Genomic DNA, 21,859 nt, shown 5'->3' on the forward strand with positions numbered 1-21,859 from the left:
AATTCAAATTAAAATATGGAATAATATTCATTACAGAAGCTCTAAATATTAAAAATGTAATTGAAACTTAACTGCTTGAACTTGATCGGGGTGTTTTGTTAGTTTAATGCGTCTCCTCCTCTTGAGGTCGCCACTGCTTTTTTGAAGTGGTTGCCAGGTTTTCACAACAAAACCCGCCCCATCGTGTTTCGAGGGGGTCCCCGTTAAAAATCGCGTGCCGAGGATAAAATACGCATGTTTTGGCGGGGTTCCCCTGGTAAAATTCGCATTCCAGGGGCTAAATATCACATTAATGGGGTCGTTTTTCAACCCGCGGACATGAAAAACAACCCGCGGCAACAGTGTTAAAGCAGCCCAATTCCGTGGGAAAACTGCGGACTTGGCAACACTGGAAGAGGATAGCTTTCGGATAGCGCATCAAGAACCGGGTTGACCGGGTACTCGGTACCACCGGTACTTAAAAAAAAAACCTGGTACCGTAACGTTTTCATTTTTTTTAGTACCGACTTGGTACCGAAATGCCGGGTCTTTTGACAACACTAACCTCTTGCCAACAAAGGAGAAGCTTTAAGGGCTTCCTGCTGTTTTTCGCTGAAATAATAGCCTGATTGGCTGAATGAAATGGATATTTATAAATGTATATAATTTCAAACAGCATTTTTATTAAGGCTTTGCTCATGATTAAGTTGCATGTTAAAATTTATTGTAAGGGTTACAATCCCACAAGTAAATGAATATTCCTGAGCTAAGTAGCACGATTCGTAATTTTAAACCCATTTGAAAACTGACTGAGGCATTACTATCAAAATAACATGTCGACATGAAGTAACAGAACTTGAGAATATGATTCAGTGTAACAATTGTTTTCCTGACCCTTCAGGGTGTTGTGGGTAAGAAACCTCCAGTTAAGGCTGGTGCAAAGGATGAGGAGGACAAATCTGGTCCCATCTTCATCCACGTTCCCAACGGCAAAGAGCAGAGGATCAAGGAAGAGAAGACATTAAAGGTGAGCAGTTTTCGAATCGTCCTCATGAACATTTGTCAGCGCTATTGATGCCTAGTCCATGGGTATTTTTATAAACTGAGTTTTTCCTCCTCCATTTAAAAAAATATATATAAATATATCTCGTCCAGATGAAAATGTAAAAACATCCCATGAAGTGCTGTAAAGAGCATGCCAAACCAACAGCTGGCAATATAACCCTAACCGTAAAGCCATGTTGGCCAATTACAGACTCTCCTCATGTAAACAAAGGAGTTTTCAAAAAGGTTCGGTTTCAGTGGCCTGATACTGCGTTTGCGTGTGGACGAATGGCCAAATCGCATAGAAAATGCTGCGGTTTTGAAAATACCCACGTTTGTGTGGACAGGGCCTGAGTAGCAACTTTAGGCTTTTTGGCATGTTTGGTTACCATTTCTCAACTCTTCTCCAGATTCTCAAGTGGAACTTCACGACTCCTCGTGACGAGTACGTGGAGCAGCTGAAGGCTCAAATGTCGACATGTCTGGCCAAGTGGCTCCAAGACGAACTTTTCCACTTTGACTTTCAACGCCACGTAAAAGCTATTGGAGCCATGATTGAGGTTAGTCGTGTCGCAATTGGTGAGTCAAATCATATCAATCTATACAAGACTAATAACTTGCTTATTTTTCAGCACATGGCGCCAGAGTGCGAGGCTGTGATTAGCTGTCTAGACCTGATATTGAAGTGGTTTACTTTGCGGTTCTTTGACACAAACACTAGTGTGCTGATGAAAGCCCTGGAGTTCCTCAAGCTGCTCTTCACCATGCTGAGCAGGAAGAACTACCAGCTCAATGACTATGAGGCCTCATCTTTCATCCCCTACCTGATCCTCAAGGTGGGTCTTTATCCATCCAAACATTAATTTTGGATAGCATGCATCTAATTTGTTGAAATAAACAACAGCCTAACATGGTGCCTTTTGGTGTCTTGTCCTTCAGGTTGGAGAGTCAAAAGATGTGGTGCGTAAAGATGTCAGAGCTATTCTGACAATGTTGTGTAAAGTCTACGCGGCCAGTAAAGTCTTCCCCTTCCTTATGGAGGGGACCAAATCAAAGAACTCCAAGCAGAGATCTGGTAAATGCACATGGATTTGGTTTCTCAAACACAAAAAGGGTCATTTTTACAGTAGAAAGTGTCTTTATCGTGACTGTTTCTGTCTTATTCGTTCTTCAGAATGTCTTGATGAGCTCGGCTGCCTGATTGAGAACTTCGGTATGAATGTGTGCCAGCCGACTCCAGCCAAAGCTCTTAAAGAAATCGCCGTTCACATTGGAGACCGTGACACTACGGTCCGCAACGCTGCGCTCAATACAGTCGTGGCCGCCTACAATGCTTGTGGAGACCAAGTCTTCAAACTCATTGGCAAAGTAAGATGCTAATTACCCTCAAACGTGAACCTTTCACTTTTATTACCATCTTTGGATGTGATGTCACATCCAAACTCAAATTTGAACATTTTATCTTGTCAAGCTGTCTGAGAAAGAAATGAGCATGCTGGAAGAGAGAATCAAACGATCGGCCAAGAAGACGCCTGCAGCCTCAGCCAAACAGGAGAGACCACAGAGAGAGCATCCTGCAAATCCCAATGCAACCTTCCTGCGCAAGCCTGCTCAAGAGGAAGTGCCCAACAAGCTCAAGTATGTACTACTTATTGTCAAGTAACACACTCTTAAAAGAGTCCTGGCCCATGTGTTTCTATACACACACAGTCTCATTCGGTCTCGTTCTGTCCTCTTGTGTCATTGCATGTTGTTTCTTAATCCTGAGCCTTTCTCTTCTCCTCTTACTATTCCTTTCTTTTCTTCGCTGCCCTCCATGGACAGAATAATGTATCGCACTTACAGGATGTAAGTACTGCCGTACAGCTGTAGCCACTGTTCACATGGCACCTGACATCCTGGAGGTCTAGAGATCACAAAAAAACTGGACTGAAATATTTGAGAGATTAGATCATATGGATGACTGATATAGCCAAATATTTTTCAGCCTCATATTTGATATCCCTATGCATTCGCTCTGTGATTTTTTTTTTTTTTTTTATGTAAGGAGTATATAACAGTACAAATGTATTTTGAAAGTAAATCATGTTTCCACACTTTCATAAAATGAACACAAAGGAGATATTTAATTTATGCACCAATATGCTTATGAAATGTATACACTACCATTTAAAAGTTTGGGGTACGTGAGGTTAGGGTTGTAACGATATACCAGTCTGACGGTTTATCACGGTTTGAACATGCACGGTTATCATCCTGTAAATATTTGCATATCTGCGGTTTAAAAAAAAAAATTTATGAAGAAAAAAATCTCACCCGCGCATGTGCAACTTATTTCCGCTCGGCTGCTTTATTCTGCATTCACTTGGCTGCTTGCACGCACACGGAGAAAATAACAGAGACGGAGATATCTAATCTCCATTCCCGCCGCAGTGCAGTATGGGAATACTTCGGATATTTAAAAAAAACGAACACGGGTTTGTCCTCGGACGGATCCAATTTGCAAAAAATGTGGACGCAAAGTGGCTGCAAAAGTAGGCAAAACATCCAACATCTTCGCTCATATTCGCGGACACCATCCCTACGTGCAGACGAAGGAGTGTCGCATTAATAACAAGTGATAAGTTAAGGCCGTATGATTTCAGTGAAGCAGAGGGAATACCGGTGCAGTCGTGAACATGGAATTTACAGTATAACGAGGATGTCACGTAAAACGCACAATCTGATGGATAAATCAAAAGTAGATATGATGTGTCTGAATATTTAAGTGCAAAGAGACAGCTATATAAATAATCTGCTTGTTTCTGCATGTCTCTGAGTGGCGCTGCTTTATCTACTGCATACTGAAGTACACGTGCATAAATGGTGTTTTCAGCGTCTAATAGGGGTGTGCGATATTGACAAAAAATAATATCTCGATATTTTTTTTAAATCATGAAAAAAAAAAAAAAAACGCCAGTAGGTGGCAGCAAATCACTGTTAATAAGTGAGTCATTGCAATTGAATCGAATAATTTAAACGGTTGATTCATTCAAGAACGAAACACCGTCATGTTGCTCAGAGACACAAAACAGCGCTGTGGCTGTATTCTGAATGGTTTTTGCAAAATACTCGATAATGTCAAATCGCACATCGTTAAAACAACAATTACGATATTATTGCAGACGATATATATCGCACACCCCTAAGTTACATAAACCTGAACATCAGCAGAGCTGCTCTGAGAGAAAACTTAAACATTTCCTTGTTTTATTTGAGAAAAACCATTGCCAAATACACTGAAACTCAAAGGTCCGCTACAACCAGTCAAAATAAACGTTCGATTTAATTTGAAATTATGACAGAAATATATTAGAATTGTACAATGTACTTCAAAGTTATAATAACAATAATAATAATAATATTCTTTATAATAAAATTTATTTAAACATTGTTTTCAAGGAATATCATGTTTGTCCATGTTTTAACTTTTAACTTAAAATAAAAGTTGTAAATTTTCATTTGATAACATTTTAAAACATTAATTAAAATGTTAAAGTGTGATTATAGATATACATAAGGTGTACAGCTTTATTTTTTTATTGTTTTGTAAATTTATTTATTTATTTTTTCAGAAGGGAGACTTAGTAAAAACAGTAATATTTTGAAATACTATTACAATTTAAAATGACTTTTTAAAATGTAGTTTATTCCTGTGGTGGAACTGAATTTTCAGCAGCCATACATTATTTTTATTTTGAATTTTTTTTCAGTATTCTTTGAATAGAAAGTTAAAAAAAAAACAGCATTTATTTGAAATGGAAATCTTTTGTAACATTACTGTGACTTTATTCAGAAAGGACACATTAAAATTTATTATTTAAAAAAAAATTCTTACTGACCCCAAACTTGAACAGGGGTCCGTTCTTCGTACCTCGCTTATTTTGCTATACGTGACCGCGTTTAAGTTAATTCTGTGTCATAAAAGCATTTTGAGATTTGAGAAGTGGTCTGCATCTCCCATCAAAGCCACCCGCATAAAAGCTTATTGCTCCAATTAATGCACGACTCAGACAAACTCTACGTGTGCGTGTGACTGTAATAAAATTGAGAATTATTCCTTCACGATTAAATCTCTCAATGAGTAAAACTGGTCGTGTCTATTATTATAGATTTACACAACATCTTAACTATTTTCAAAATCATTAAATTATTTTTATAAAATATTTTTCCTGGTTTAACAACTCTTGTTTAAAAAAAAAATAAAAAATAGCAGTGGTTGGGACAGAGTTTCAGTATCACCTTCACTTAAAATGATACAATCTAATCCTATTGACGTGAAGTAAGCCTTCTACTGAGCAGGTTTGAGCTCACGGACCTGTTGCTATGACAGCAACTCCAGGATGAGAAGAACCTAACAATCCTGGATCATGTCAAATGATAAATCGTCAACCATAAAATCCAGCTAACTGAGTAATCCATGTACGAAGAACAGACCCCAGGAGTGTGTGTATATACTTGTGCAGTGTTTTTGATGAACTACGCAATTTAGCAGTCCTTTGAATGAGGGCACAAATTAATGATTGAATCAGTTTTAGATCATTTCATTTGAAACCATGAACTTCACAAAAGAATCAAATTACCTACTTTTTTTTTTTTTTTTTTTTTTTTGGGGGATAATAGCTTTTATTTTTATTTGTTGACTTTTCTACGTTAAATGCTCCCCTACTTGTAACTATTCCCTTGACACTGGTTAGTAAACTTGAGACAAAAGCACATTTAAATTGGTGACATTCATTGTTGCAAATTTTATATTGCAAGGAAAATCAAAAGTGGATATACGCTTTAATACTTGCTGTCCTTTTTGCTGGTACTGAATCAGAATTTTCGGGGCTCTTATTCATGTTGTGGGGATTATATAGCATAAAAATGCAGCAGAAGTGACCGTTTCCTCCATTTTCAACAGTCAAGCTCGGGCACAGAATGCTCACTTGGAGCAGTCAGCTCCGTCCATCCCAAAAGAGTTTCAGCTGGATCTGGATGTGTTCGAGAACAACCACACATGTGCCAGAGAAATCCCTGACCTGGTGCAGCATAAACTGGATGAAGTTCTGGAGCCGGTCATGATTCCGGAGCGCAAGTAAGAGTTTAGCACAATAGAAGTCTTGTTTTATGTCTGTTAAATGTATTACATGACAAAATATTTTGCCTTCTGAAATGCTAAAGTGTCACTCTTGTTAAATGATTAAAATGTTGTGTTTTCAGGATTCGTTCAGTCTCTCCTCATTTTGATGACATTCACAACAGCACTGCCTCCACCATCAACTTCGTCATCTCCCAAGTGGCCAGTGGAGACATTAACACCAGTATCCAGGCCTTGGCACAGGTGGGCATCCCGCGTCCACTGTTTGGATTCTTACATGTTGAGCAAAAAAATAATTTCTTGACGTGAATACATCAGTAAGAAATTTCCTTGTGATTTTCTGCAGATCGATGAGGTCTTGAGGCAGGCGGACAAAGCGGAAGCCATGTCTGGACACATCGACCAGTTCCTCATCGCCACCTTCATGCAGCTGCGGCTCATTTACAACACGCACATGGCCGACGATCGGCTCGACAAGAAGGACATCTTCAAACTCTACAGCTGTATCATAGGAAACATGCTTTCTGTGAGTGCTGCTTTACTTTTTTTGTTAGGGAAGTGAGCTTTTGCTTCAACATAGAGGATTGCAGAAAGTTTAGGCCTAATTTCCAAACACATCTAGTATTGTATTGCCAGAAACAAAACGGCTTTTATTTGCAGAAAATTGTTTACACATTCAAATTCAGGGAGAGTCTGCAGAGCAAACAAAAGTTATCGTTCTTTGGCGTGCTGCTGAGTCACTGTGTGTCCGTTTCCAGCTGTTCTCGATGGAGATTCTGGCACGGGAGGCCTCCATGGGCGTCCTGAAAGACCTGATGCACGGTCTCATCACGCTGATGTTGGACTCTAGAGTGGAGGACATCGAGGATGGACAGCAGCTCATTCGCTCCGTCAACCTGCTCGTGGTTCGAGTTCTAGAGAAATCCGACCAGACCAACATCCTAAGGTTAGCAGTGCGGCTCCGCTGGGCTACAAGTCCTCTAAAGGGAACTTTGTGTACTGTTCTGTATACATTTGGCCGACACTGCAGACTGACTGTAATCGATGCTTGTAGGTTAAAGGTCATTGTTCTCTTTCCAGTGCTTTGCTGGTGCTGCTGCAGGACAGTCTTATCAGCACCGCCGGTTCCCCCATGTTCTCTGAACTTGTCATGAAGGTACGACTGCTGCACTTTGTGCCCGTATATGCATGTTGACATGTAAACTATGTCATATTGTAAGCAGAACTCTTGGCTCTTGTTTTGTTTTAAAGGGGTCATATGATGCAATTTAAATTTTTCCTTTCTCTTTGGACTGTTACAAGCTCTTGGTGCATAAAGAAGATCTGTAAAGTTGCAAAGACTAAAGTCTCAAATCCAAAGAGATATTCTTTATAAAAGTTAAGAGTCAGCCACGCCTACCTAAAACGGCTCGTTCTAACACGCCCCAACATACCTACGTCGCTCTGTGGGAAGATTTGCATAACGCCTCCCAAATGTTCACGCAAAGAAAGAAGGCGTAACTTTTATTCTCGCTGTAGTTTTGTTGTTTCCGCTGCCATGTCGTAAAGACGCTGTGTGCTTCGTTGTAAAAGCGAAACTACTTTGTTTGGTCTTCCAAAAGAGGACGATATCTGCTTCGTCATGCCTGGAGCTGATCCGTGCTGGTCGCTGAGGAAATACTACAACTTTGCGCTGTGGATCGCCGGATCGGCTTTCACCGTGGACGAAGCGGAGTTCAGCCCGGAGTCGTCACATGTCCTTCCGGACGCTCCTTCGTCGAAATCGCCGGCCGCGCCGTTCTCAAGCCCACCCGCCTCTGCTCACTCTAACCCTCCGGCCGTTCCTCACGCTAGACCCCGGCCTCTGCTCACTGTAGGCCGCCGTGTGTGACGCTGTTTCGTGGTGAAAGTGAAATTACTTTGTTTGGTCTTCCAAAAATGGACACGACTAGAAATCCCTGTAGGACATTAGTTACTTTCCACAACCCAGTGAAATCGTGATGGATAAAATTATCTACTTGGCTGCTAAATTTTTTTGAATTGTATTACACACCCAGAAGTCATGTCAATTAAGTGGGAAATGTTTTGGTGTAACTTTTGTTTGTTTTTGTTTTTCATTTGAATCAATAGAAATTTAATACATTTAATTCCACCCACACATCAGTAAAGGTCATTTCGGAGGAAGAGAAAATAATTTAACATGAACACATTTTTACTGAGAACAGCCTGCACTGATGAATCAATGTGTTCACATCACGTCAGTTGTTAATTGTGCTTTTTCTGACTAGTAAACACCTTTAACATTGTTAACTCGTGATTGCAACTTGAAAACTGAAATTTAGTAACGCTTCCTGTAGACTATTGTGATGTAAAAAACAATAGCAGTTACAGGTAGATGGTGACCTCAACATGCATTTCGTATGCCATTTTATTAGCTGATTGTCTTTTTATGGCAGCACTAATAATTTCCAAGTCAGTGTTGTAAGCTCAAACTATTATATTTCCAATAATTGAAATAAAATATAAATATAGAGGGAAAAACTTTTAACTTTAATTAGTTGCCATTTCTATTTTTGTTGAAGCTGAAGAACTAAAATGTAAACTAAAAAAAAGAAAACTGAAAATATAGAAGCCAATTAAAAATAAAAACTAATAGTATATACAGAACACTGATGTACTAGAGCTAAAAATCTTATTCCAACATAGATGCAGCATAAATAAGGCATTTTTATTGAAGTATGACCTTTTTTGCTTTCTTATCCTCTTTAAATAACACCTATCTCTGTCCCATGCAGTGTCTATGGAGAATGATCCGTTTCCTGCCGCAGACCATCAACAGTATTAATCTGGACCGCATCCTGCTGGATGTGCACAACTTCATGAAGGTTTTCCCTAAAGAGAAGCTCAAACAGCTGAAGAGTGACGTTCCCCATCGGACGCTGAAGACACTGCTGCACACGCTCTGCAGGCTCACTGGCGCGAAGGTACACATTTGAGACCTTTTATAGGGATTGAAAGTTCTTTTATGAAACTTTATCTTTATGAAAGTAATCTGTAAATGGCTCTCTCATAGATATTAGAACACATGTCCATGATTGAGAACCGCAACGAGTCGGAACTGGAGGCTCACCTAAGGCGGGTGGTCAAGCATTCGGCAAACCTCTCCGGACTCAAGTCCGACAAGTGCTCAGAGAAGGGCGCCCTCAGATCGGTATGTTCTGCTGGGTCTCAACTGAAACCTTCATCTTAATGATGCATGGAGAAAATTGTAGTGGTTGATCTGGTTTCTTCAACTGAATTTCAATTTGGATAGGATGACAAAGTGATCATGGCCAAAGTGAGCGACATCCTGTCTGAGATCTTCAAAAAGATTGGCTCCAAAGAGAACACTAAAGAGGTAACACTACAGCTTGTTAAAGACTTTTCGAATTTTGCGAAATAACCAGAATTATTTGCAGTTCTCAGTTAAGTGCTTCCATCAATCAGAGTATGTTGTATCTCAGGGTCTGACGGAGCTGTATGAATACAAGCAGAAGTACTCTGACGCAGACCTCGAGCCCTTCTTGAGGAACACGTCCCAGTTCTTCCAGAGTTACGTGGAGCGAGGACTCCGCATGATTGAGTCAGAGCGTGAAGGAAAAGGCCGAATCCAGACCTCCACAGGTGAGTTGCACCGACTTTTATGTAACGCATACAGAGTTCTGGCATGAAACTCTAGATGGCGCAGTCCGATAGGTCTAACTCAATCTGACCTAATGACATCACATGGCACAGCTGATTGGTTCTCTCCTGTATCGGTAGCCAATGAGCTCGCTGCTCAACATTCAAATATATGACTAGTGCTTGCTGTAGCAGTTGCAGCTTGCTTCAGAAACCCTTCACCTTCCCCAGCTCCACCTGTATAGATCTGCTACGAGGTGATTCATGTATGCTATATGGGGGTTGTTTCATGTATGTTATATTTGCAGCAGCAATATTTCTTACATGCTCACAGCAGCATGTTGTGGATGTATTGGTAGTAGCAAGTCTCGGAACTTGCTCTGACGCAGCAGCGTAGCAGATCTATTCCGCCAAGACCAAATACATTAACATTATGTACATTACCATGCCAATCCCTCCGAGAGTTGTCACGACCGAACTTTTTGTCGTCTTGATTTTGTCCTAGCGAACTAAGGTCTGTGTTGTCTTTCAGTAATCCCTCAGCACAGCACAGACTCATATTTGCCGAGCTCCAGCACTGTGCCCATCAGCAGTAACGGAGAAGATATGAATGCCGCTGCCTACTACGAGAGACTGAAGATCTTACGGCAACGGCGCGGCCTTGAGAACTCAACGGTTTGTCTCATTAAACCTTGAGTCGAGACACAATTGACTTTGTTAGTCTTTGGTTAGGAAGCTATTATATGAAAAAAGCTGATTTATGCAAATTCAATAGTGTTTTTCCTTGTGGCACCCAGCTTTACATAATATTTTTAAAAAAAAAAACTTTTTTTGACTAATTTATCAATACTTTTTTTTTTTTTGTTATAACAATATGATTTACTAATACCTTCAACAGCAAAATACGTTTTAATAACCCTAATTTGATGTATCAACTAATTTATTACATTCTAGGATTTATATAATAGTAATAACAATAACAGTGGTTTTAATGTAACTATTTAAATAAAAAAATTGATATTTTATATTAACTTTTTAATGACTAAATGTTAGGATTTATTTTAATTAAAACATTTATTTATATTATTTAAAAATGATTATCAAATAACAATAACGCTGTTTTTATTTACTTATTAGTCCGTTTTATTATATTCTAAAATTTAGTTAAGTGTAATTGTAATACATCAAATATTATAAATAATAAATATTTATTTCCTGTATTTGGTAAATATTAGTCTAAAATATTGATTGTCGTCAATAATTACAGTGAATCTGAGTTTAAGCTGTATTGATTAATAATATTTAATGTATTAACAATATTTTAATAAGAATAATAATGGTTGTTTCAACAAAATATTCATCTAAAAATTTAACTTTATTTTTTTTTTTCTCGTTTGTTTTATTTTTGATAATAATTGATGTATTAATACTTGAACAACTAAGCTTTTTAAGATTTATAAAATTGAGTTGTAAATATTTGCATGTTCTCCTGCAGCCGGAGGAAGACCGACCTCCTCTCAGCTCCCTGAGACCGTCGGTGGCCTCCTCCACAGACATGCTCCACAGCAAACTGTCCCAGTTGAAGGAGTCCCGCGAGCACTTCCAGCAGGAGCAGTCCCACTCCCACAGCCCCACCCGCTCCTCCTCCCCCGCCTCCAACCTCGACGACCTCAAAAAGAGGCTGGAGAGGATAAAGAGCAACCGCCAGTAGATCAGCGCCTCGCCTTCATATGCTAACGCACTAGATAGTCAGCTGACTTCCCCAAACTCCACCATCCCAACGTTTTTCAGGGTAAATGCGTACATGGATTACAATAATGCAAAATAGGATGAGGAAATCGAAATAACTCGGTCTGTCTACATTGTATAATATTAAGCAAACTTTTTCTGTAAGTATTGTGCACAGTTGTTTTTGTACATACAGTGGCTAACCACACTAGGCTTATACGTGTCCTTTAGGGTTTTCCGTGTACAGTTTTCCTGTGCAGAATGCTGTAATGTGTAACTGACGCTTGTTTTGTTTTTTTTATAGACATTTTAGAGAAATCTAAATTAATGCTGCTTTCACTTGGTCTCAACTTCTATCTGTTCAAAACTGTTTGCCATTTTTGCTGTTTTCTTTCTCATTCTTCCAAGCATCTCTGAAGCTCTCATAACTTTTGAAGGATTGATTCCTTTCTTTTAAGGAGCATGGCATGAAGTACCGGATCTTTCTTTATGTAAATAAAGTTTGCATTACTAAAGGCTGTTAATTCCATTTTTCTTTTAATAACGTTCCCAACATTTTGCACTCTAGTGGAATGTTGGTTATTGATGCATTGTTTTGTATTATCCAACTGGGATTAATGTTGAAGTGTTGCTATTAAGTTTAAGTGTATAATCTATAGTAAAAATGTCAATAAAGGTTTTTTTTTTTTTAATCTAATTTAACGAACTATACATTGATGCTCTTCTGAATTTTTACTTCAAGGGGCTGAGTGTGTCAGCTGTACAGTGCACAATACTATTACAATATAGATTAATGTACATAAAAACATTGTAAAAGTATTTAACGAACTATACATTGATGCTCTTCTGAATTTTTACTTCAAGGGGCTGAGTGTGTCAGCTGTACAGTGCACAATATTATTACAATATAGATTAATGTACATAAAAACATTGTAAAAGTATTGTATAGCTCTACACAAATGTGGGGTTTGAGTTTTTTTCTGCAAACATGGATTACATTAAAAGTAACAGTAAAGAATTTCACATTGTTACAAAAAAAATCCAATGCTGTAATTTGTAACTTTATATTCAGAGCAGGGTTATTGTTAACTAAAAATCATTACTGAAACATTTCTTTTTAATTTAAGTTGAAGTACTAAAATAACTCAAACTAAAGCTAGATATTAAAAACAAAAATATTAATCATTACAAACTAAAACAGTTACTAAAACTAAAATGGAAACAAAACTTAAAATATAATTCAAAATATTAACAAAATTATAATCGATTATCAATGATACTAAAATAACACTGCATCAAAGAATTGTGGGGAAAACTAAAAACGCAGTACAACTGTTTTTTTAACATTAAGAAATGTTTCTGGAGCAACAAATCAGCATGTTAGAATGATTTCTGAATGATCATGTGACAATGAAGACTGGAATAATTTACATTCAAATATATTAACATTTTAAATTCAAAATCCACGATATTACTTTTTACTGTATTTTTGATCAAATAAATGCAGCCTTGGTGAGCTTAAGAGACTTCTTTCAAAAAACATTAAAAAAAAAAAATCTAACAGCCCAAACTTTAGAACAGTTTTGTATTCTTGTGGCATAATCACTTTTTCCACATAGTTTATCAGATATTGTATCTGTTTCTTGACATCAGAATAAAAAGAAAATACCGTCCCAAATGATGCACCGGAAATCTTTACTGAGGTCATACATGACGGTCTGGGGTAGGTGGAGACTCATACTGGGATACACTTGTCTTGTCTTTCTCCTCCAGTGCCAGATACAGATACTGAGGTGCTCTTTCCTTGTGTCTACAAAAACAATATACAGATTTACTCATGTGTTTCTAAAACAAAAATGTGCTAGCATGCTTGTTCACAAGCCAATCAACATGGCAAAGATCTGCCCATACACTTCTAAAGCTACTCAAGCTACAGTTGGCTTTGTACCATCTTGAAAAACTAGATGAGGTACTTCAAAAAGGTCAAGTCATGTTGTCATAACCGTATTCTTCAGCAAATGATTTGTGTACCGAATGAGTCTCATTTTGAGAACGTGGATCGTGAAGATGGCGTCAGAGCAGTAGGTGAGGTAATCGTCCTCGTCCTCACTGGTCATGTTGAGATAGTTCTTCTGGTACCACAGCTGCTGCTTCTGCAACTTTCTCCTGAACAAACAAGCTCACCAGTTCACTAGAAGCTTTTTCTGGCCTTATTCAGGAAGGCGTAAAGTGACAAACCAAAGATTATATTGTGTTTCCATGCCTTTAATGGGCGGGTTTATCTTTTCAAACATTCAAATTCATCCAATCAGATTGTAACTGCTGATGTACTGCTAGCTAGCTTCTATGTTTTATGTTTGTACGCCATTATGAATTTACGTACACAGAAGGTGGTAAATCTTTTTGAATGAACTAACGTGCCTTTTCGATTCTGCTCTGGATGAGGCTGGCTTTGTTAAAGAGCTGCTGTTTAAACTCATTCCGACAGTCTGTCTTCAGCTGGAGTGTGTCCTGGCGTCTGAGGACTTCTGGGAGTCCCAGTCTGACCTGGAATGGAGCCAGCAGGTCCAGCTCTTTCTCTTTCTGCCGCTGCTTCTTTTCTTTAGCCATACGCTCCTGAGGAAGCGTATGGAAAAAAGCAAAAGGAACCAGAGGTAGGTGGGAGTTTGGATCAGTGTGATGAAAGCGGTTGACTGATTAAAGCCTTGATTCACCTTTTCTTCCATGTGCCGACGGGCCGTTTCATTCCTCGTAGGGTTGTAGATAGAAATCAGCAGATCATTATTACTGTCCTCCTTTTCTCTTGAAGAAAGGATGGACCTAACCTGAAACACACATGCTAACATCAACACGATAGTCTAGACGAAGACGGTTTTATAATGGTGCTTGTGAACTGCAATACCTCTTTTTCTGAATCTCTGATTCGTAGTTCAACATTCTCCTCTTCTCTCATCAATTCCACAAGAATTTCATACAACTGCAAGTTCTTGTATGGTTTTGCAGAAGGATCCACCTGAAGACACAAAATATAACAAAATGTGAAAGCAAACACGAAATATAAAACTTTTTCATTACTATTTTTCTATCCACAGCGAAAATGATCTCACAAGAAACCAAAAGTATTTTACAAAGTTGCAAGTACATACAAATTCATACATTGTTGGTATGATTATAATAAACCCCACTCCTAAACCTAACCCTCAGTGGGGAATTTGCAGGTGGTTCGAAAACGTACAAATGAGTACAAATTCGCCACCAATTTGTCAAAGTGAAAAATAGTTAAGAATTGTCATAAGACTGTCTTGGACACATCACCCAATCATTTAGTTCTTCTTTTCTTTTTTTTGACAGAGTTCGCGCTTTCTTTAAAATCCAGATATGTTAAAGGGGTCCAGATTTGGACCAATGAGATTTTACTGTGGGCGGGGTTATGCATTGTGACATGACAGAAACCAAAATGTCTTTGCTGTTCCATTTTGTGTTTTCTATTAATTTCTCATAATATTAAGACCTAATTTTTTACTTTGTTCTCATAAAATATTACCATTTTAATCTTCAGCTTTTTTTCTTGAAACTTGGACTTTATTCGATGTCAACCCACAGGCTAAAAGCTAAATTAAAACAATACAATAAAACAAACAAACAATATTTATTCAGAATATTTATAATATTTTTATAGTTATATGTATAATACTTATTTAAGAAAGTGTCAATGTGAGAATTTGTACTTATTGACAACACAGGCTAAAATAAATAAAATAAAATGTATTCATGATATTTATAAGATTGATCTATTTATGAAAGTGACAAAGCGAGTTTGTACTTAATGTCAACACAGGTTAAAAGCTAAATGAACATGCTTTTAAATAAATATTTAATACTTATTATTTAAAATATTTCATAATTATTCAATATTATTAAATATCATCAGAATAATTTAAAGGCATTATTTAAATGATGAATTCAATTCTAATGATGATTATTTAAATTACAGAATTATCATTTCTGGGTGAACATCCCTATAACATGCTTTTAAATACATAAATCTTGCTTAATTCATTTGTTAATATACATTTATACAGATCATCATATATAATTATATACATATAAATAATTACTAAAATATAAAAATACTATAATTATTATATTGTATTATTATTATTATTTATTTATTTATTTATTTATTTAAAGGCATTATTTACAGTGCTATAGCATGCTTTTATATCAATAAATATTATTTAAAAGTTAATTTGTTAATATAAATATACATGAACAACATGACAGGGTATGTTGGGACTGAAAACAAAAACGTTTGCAAAGGTCTTACAATCAAGGTCTTTGTTTGGTCACCAGACCATCTTTCAGAAGGTAAGGAGCAAACTTCTCCAGCTTGGCTTTCCTGTTCTGGATAACCTTCATACCCCCTGGATAACGCATTTCCATCTATTAGGATAAAAAAAAAAAAAAAAACATGTATGATTAATTAACCTCAAGAGATATTAGATAATGGATGAAAGGCAACCGAAAGTGCAATCTTGCTTGTTGACCCAGTAGTTTTGATGGTTCCAGACGCTCTCTATGCTCAGGAAGTTCTCATTGGTGGTGGAGTAGCTCTTGCCTGTCAGAGGGTCAATGAAGAAGTTCTCAGGTTCTCACCAGAACCCAGCAGTGAACTCTCAAGCCCCGAAGAGGGTCAGTTGGTGGACGTTCTTGCTCCTGTTTAAGAGGAACCGGTGAGAATGCAAGACAAAAATCAAATGGAATTTCATTGAAACATTCTTTGTCCAACCTTCTGAAGTCTCTCTGCATCCAGTTGTTTCTTCAGTGCGGCTGCTTCAGCTTCTGCTTGCTGTTTCTGCTCTTGACGCTTTTCAAAGTTGCTGTGCAAGTCGCGTGGGGGTTTTACAGAGTATTTCTTGATTTTCTTCTTCGGTTCCTCTGTTTTATCCTGAGCAGGCCATGCAAAATCATAACATGAATAATGCATCCAGTTTAGATTTTCAGAAAGAACTGATTTCAGCCACTCAAGGAAATTTGTGTTCAAGCTGTGATCTTTGACAGATGCTCTACAACCTCTAGGGTATCTGTGGAAATACTTCAGGGAGGATGCCAATTATAAATTGATCTCAAACAAAATTTTGCGAAAATACATAAAATATGTGAAAATACAATATTAACAACAAAACAAAAAATGAAAAAAGCTCAATTTCAGCTACACATTTCATTGTCCCACCTAGGCCTGGGCGATAAAACGGTATCGATATTTATCGACGGTACACCTTCTTCGATGACGATATGAAAAATGTTTGATATAGTGCACGATATAGGCACGTGCTATGAGTGACGCAGACAGCACACACAAACACGAACATGAGGACTGTGCCTGCCTGTGATGAGGAGATTGTGAGTAAAGAATTAATATTAGTCGAATTTTTAAAATAAATATTTGCATTTGAATGCAAAAATAGTACAATCCAATGTTAGATGAGCGTCATCAGTGGAGCACGAGATGCGGTGATGATGATGTAAGTGACGTTGAACCTTGTTTGATTCCTTTGTCAATTGAGAATCTTGAAGATATACCATGTGGTAATATAACTGCTATTTGTGTCTTTATAAATTAATTTAACTAGATTAATACAATTTTCTCCAAAACCAAATAATTCTAAAGTACAAAACATAAATTTGTGTTCGATAATGTCAAAAGCTTTAAAAAAGTCTAGAAATAAAATGAAACCATCTTCAATTAAATAATTATAATCCAGTAAATCAAGCACAAGTCGTATATTATTGTGAATTGAGCGGCCTTTCAAAAATAATCTGTGAAACTCCGGTTTTTAATCTGTTAGCATAAATATGAGTTAAAATCTTATAATCAGTATTAAGCAGGGTTATGGGCCTAAGATTGTCTATTCATTTAGGATTTTTTTCCAGGTTTCACACAAGAGATGTATAGACCAATTATAGGTTTGTAAACATTTAGGATGCGCGCGCATCATGGTTGCAGAAAACCCGGGAGAGATAGCCTTTACAGCTAGAGAATTTCACGGATACGGTACAAAATAGTTAGGTTTAAAAAAGATCATAAATTATATTGATTAGATGTCATTTTCAAAATGTTCTCCGCATATTACAAGAGCTTGTCACCCACCCATATTAAAATTATGTAATAAGTAAGATTAAAAAGTAATGTACAAATATATGACTTGCATGACCACTTTACATCAATAATGTTTATTTATTATTTATTACAAAACTAGCAACAAAAATAAATACATATATTATAATTTATAAATTAACATTTGTCTAATAAATTTACATCATTTATAATTATCATAGTATTGCAATTTAGGCATAAAAAGCATGTAAATACATGAATATGATACTATTTGCATGTCATAGGACAGGACTGAAATACGACTCTCAATAATTATTATACCAACCAACCACATACATTTAGAATAATTTATAAATTAATTTATTAATAGATTTGCAATTTAAGCACCATAAAGCATAGAAAAATATTATTTTTATGATACTATTTACATGTCATAGGCCAGGCTTAAAATACAAATCTCAATTTATATATTTGTTTATTTACTTACTAATAAACTACATAAATTATAGCAATTGATAAATTCATAAATAATTATAATAAATATTTATATTCAATTTAGTTACTGTATATTAATTTCCTACTCTGTCTATCTATAGGATTCATGACCTGAAAAACATTGAAGACCCCTGTTTTAAAGTGATCACATATAAATGATCAAGCAAACTGAGTTAATTTGTTTAAATTTACAAACCATAAAAGAACAATGCAATGTGAAATATTTTATTATTTTAACTCTATAGTTTAAATCTAAATGTGTGTACTGTAAATTGTGCTTACTTGGATTTGAGGCTGCAGTAGGGGACACTCTTGTCGTGACTGATCAAGAAGACACATCTCTTTTGTAGCGTAGCCACTGACGCAGTAAGCGTTGTATCCTGCGCCCAACAACAGGTTTACACAGCACGATGGAGAAATCAAAACATGTGCCTCTCTGAGTCTGCAAAACCCAGGTGGGCGATGACAGCTGCTTGGGCTAGAAAGAACAGATATGAAATAAAAACATGTTTTTGAATCCAAGATGCAAAAACAACAATCACGAGTCGAGTCAGATTCTCACAAGTTCAAATGGTGGATCCAAGAGCTCCAATGAGAAATAATCAGCCACAAAACTGGCACGTCCCTCCCAGTTGTACAGCTCTCGCATCACAACTTTCTGTAGAAATACACTGGAGTAAGAAAATGTAATGAAATAGAGTATTCAATACATTTGTGGTAATGTTGCCATGTCTGGAAAGCGTATTTGCTGTATGCACCTGAACACTCATTCACAGGGCACAGCAGAAGCGCTTTGTGATCCGGGTACAAGAGCGCATACTGCTGACGGAAGTCTTCAGCCATCGCTAACATGAGCTTCTCCTGTGCAGAGTTCTCCTTGTATGAGGATGGACATTTGGAAAGGTCCACTTGAAGTGTTGGCTTTGCACTGAAGAAATAAAGAATAAAGACCAACAAACAGAAAGATGATTAATAATCTTTTGTACTTTTGTATGTGTAGTCTGTTATGGGACCCATGTTTTAATGTTTAAGGAACATTTTGACTTAAAATTATTTGCATTACATGCATATATTCAAATACTAATTTAAATAGGAAATCATTTGCATTGCAACATTTGATATAACATATGATATTTGTAATATGTTTCCAAGACCCGTTTTAATGTTTAATGAACAATAATTGTAGCATTTACTTGCATTATTTGCTTTACGAATGTATATCTTCAATTATATTAAAATATGACATTAAATATTAAATAATGAATGAGTTTAGGTCCATTAAGATTTGTATTGCTATGTTATTTTCATGATATTTGTAAAAAAAAAAATCCCATAATTAACATAATGCAATAAAAATGTATTATATTACATCATGATTTCAAACTTATGCTGATTTAAATAATAAAATAGAATAATAGTAATTGTGAAGAAGTGCAGACAGGATGACTAGCATTACTTTATTACAAAATAAAAACTAAGAAAATAAGAATGAGAGTATGTATGTATGTATGTATGTATTTGATGAAAAGTACAACTTCTTATTTTTTTCCCTTTAATTTCTGAAAATGACCTGGGCCAGTGTTATTTTAGTATCACTGAGATAATATAGATTTGATCAATATTTTGAATTATTTTTATTTTTTATATTATGTTTGTTTTATTTTAGTTTATTTAATGTTTAGTAATTTCAGTTACATTTTGTTGTGTTGTCATTTTTGTAGTGTTTTTGTCATTTTTATTACTTTTTGTTTATGTAGTTTTTATTCATTTTTTTATTTCAGTTTTAGTTTTAATTACTTTATTACCTTATTGAAAATGAGAAATGTTGCTATGGCAAATAGCTGAAATAAAAAAGGTTTAAGATTTTTATATTTTACTTTATTTCATTTAACATTTTTTTGCTTGTTTTTAATTAAGGGATTATTATTATTATTATTATTTAATGATTTTAGTTTTAGTTAAGTATATATAATAACCCTGACCTGGACGTGTTATTGACAGTCTTCATGAGATTCATTCTTGTAGAGATACAATACAGCGCACTATATAATGAGGCCATGATGGGTTTTAAGTACCCTCTATCTTCATGCACTATGTACCCTATAGTTTTGTTAAGGTATAGAGTTAAGATGTTTGACCTTAGTCTGTTACCCTACAAGCGCATGACCTGATGTTTGTGGCTAATGTAAACATCCAGCTTGTGCATGTGAGAGGAACTCCTATGGAGAAACGCTGATCATTGCTTTAACATGAACACATGAGTTTACCACATGTTGACGAACTTTAGTAACCTCACATGTGTGCAGCTGTAGGGGTTATTCGTATGTTAGACAGGCTGCTCTCCAGGTCCCGCGCTCTCTCTTCATCATCTGTTATAGTAACGTCCTCTTCACAATCCACCTCCGGTAACACTTCCATCTAAAACAAGCCATGCACATATTGAGGAATATACGAAAAATGTTTAAACGAGATACAGCAACAAGAAGGTATCTGACAGATCGTTAAAACGACATATATCGTTTTTATTTTGCGTTAAGGAAGACATCAGTGCATATGAGGATTTACAGTTTAATAAAGTGAATGTCTTTCTCGTTCACCCTAAAAAAATAAATGTCTAAATCACTGGCAGTAAGAGAAACCTGTTCATTGTTTACGTCCCGCAATTTGGTTTCCATAGCGAGGGTTCGCTGACGTATCACTCCTGGGGTGGAGACGACAGATGTTCTGGCCTTCTCTAAAATAACTTTTGTTGTTGTTGTTGTTATTTTGAATTACATTAAAAATTGTACTTTTATAAATATAAGTAAGATTATAAAAATACAAAGAATTATCAAATTATTTGAAATATTTAAAACACCATTTATTTAACTTACTAAAGTAGGCTACTAAAAATCCTGCAAAATTTAGCTATTTTACCTTTTCACTTTCTGATTTTTTCTTTTTGTTGTATGTGTAGTCTGCTTTTAATGTACTGCCAGATTGTACCCAGCTAACAAAATAATTTCTAAGAACATTGTGCTAACTTTCCCAGTGAGGTATGAAAACGTTATTTTTTGAATGTTCTCTAAACGTTCATAATCGTTTTGAATCGTTTTTTCATGGTTATATACAAACGTTAAAGGAACATTCCATTTTATAATTTTGCAAACATTACAGGAATGCTACTTTTGAACGTTCTCTGAACGTTCTGAAACAAGTAGTGTCCAAAAAAAAAGGCTTAGACTTAGTCTCAGTGTTGCCAGACGTACGATAATTATTGTATTTGTACGATAATTTTGACCTCTTTACGATGTACGATCAATAATGAAAAAAATCCCATAATGTACGATAATTTCATAATTTTATGACAATTCAAATTATGGTAGTTGTAGTCATAGGGCTTCTATATTCATACACGAAATCGGCTCATTACAGACACTCTACATGAGCTCATGCACACCCAGAGGCGGACAGTAACTAAGTACATGTACTTGAGTATTGTACTTAAGTACACTTTTTGAGTATCTGTACTTTACTTGAGTATTATTTTTTCTGGGAACTTACGACTTTAACTTCACTCCATTTGAAAGACAAATATTGTACTTTTCACTCCACTACATTTCTATCAAGGTCCTCGAAGTAGAAAGTCGTTACTATGTAGCAGCTTTGAAAGTCAGTAGGTGATTTTTTTCTTCTCTAAAACTTGACTTTCTTTTTTTCAGACAGTTTATCAGTAATCACTCTTGTAGGGCTAC

The 21,859-nt window shown here is 36.2% G+C and overlaps 1 protein-coding gene and 1 pseudogene across 2 annotated transcripts in view; one reads left to right on the top strand and one right to left on the bottom strand.

Moving 5' to 3' along the window:
- The window catches only part of LOC107674957 (cytoskeleton-associated protein 5-like), a 29,512-nt gene extending 17,255 nt beyond the window's left edge, over window positions 1–12,257 (top strand). Inside the window, exons 29-46 of one of the 2 annotated variants that reach the window (XM_016469118.1) lie at window positions 881–1,006; window positions 1,434–1,583; window positions 1,656–1,859; window positions 1,963–2,098; window positions 2,198–2,391; window positions 2,495–2,661; window positions 2,848–2,871; window positions 5,969–6,142; window positions 6,268–6,388; window positions 6,492–6,671; window positions 6,904–7,091; window positions 7,226–7,301; window positions 8,920–9,108; window positions 9,198–9,335; window positions 9,438–9,521; window positions 9,628–9,787; window positions 10,317–10,459; window positions 11,280–12,257. In XM_016469118.1, the coding sequence (XP_016324604.1) occupies window positions 881–1,006; window positions 1,434–1,583; window positions 1,656–1,859; window positions 1,963–2,098; window positions 2,198–2,391; window positions 2,495–2,661; window positions 2,848–2,871; window positions 5,969–6,142; window positions 6,268–6,388; window positions 6,492–6,671; window positions 6,904–7,091; window positions 7,226–7,301; window positions 8,920–9,108; window positions 9,198–9,335; window positions 9,438–9,521; window positions 9,628–9,787; window positions 10,317–10,459; window positions 11,280–11,495 (2,670 nt within the window). In that variant the 3' untranslated portion in view covers window positions 11,496–12,257. The remainder of the gene's footprint in view (window positions 1–880; window positions 1,007–1,433; window positions 1,584–1,655; window positions 1,860–1,962; window positions 2,099–2,197; window positions 2,392–2,494; window positions 2,662–2,847; window positions 2,872–5,968; window positions 6,143–6,267; window positions 6,389–6,491; window positions 6,672–6,903; window positions 7,092–7,225; window positions 7,302–8,919; window positions 9,109–9,197; window positions 9,336–9,437; window positions 9,522–9,627; window positions 9,788–10,316; window positions 10,460–11,279) is intronic. The other variant, XM_016469119.1, reaches the window with a different exon arrangement.
- A 959-nt stretch (window positions 12,258–13,216) lies between these two features.
- Window positions 13,217–20,543, bottom strand: LOC107674948 (dynein regulatory complex subunit 7-like; annotated as a pseudogene).
- Window positions 20,544–21,859: the final 1,316 nt, after the last annotated feature.

This window comes from Sinocyclocheilus anshuiensis, unplaced genomic scaffold, assembly GCF_001515605.1.
Source record: "Sinocyclocheilus anshuiensis isolate Anshui unplaced genomic scaffold, SAMN03320099.WGS_v1.1 scaffold1065, whole genome shotgun sequence".
Classification (NCBI taxonomy): domain Eukaryota; kingdom Metazoa; phylum Chordata; class Actinopteri; order Cypriniformes; family Cyprinidae; genus Sinocyclocheilus; species Sinocyclocheilus anshuiensis.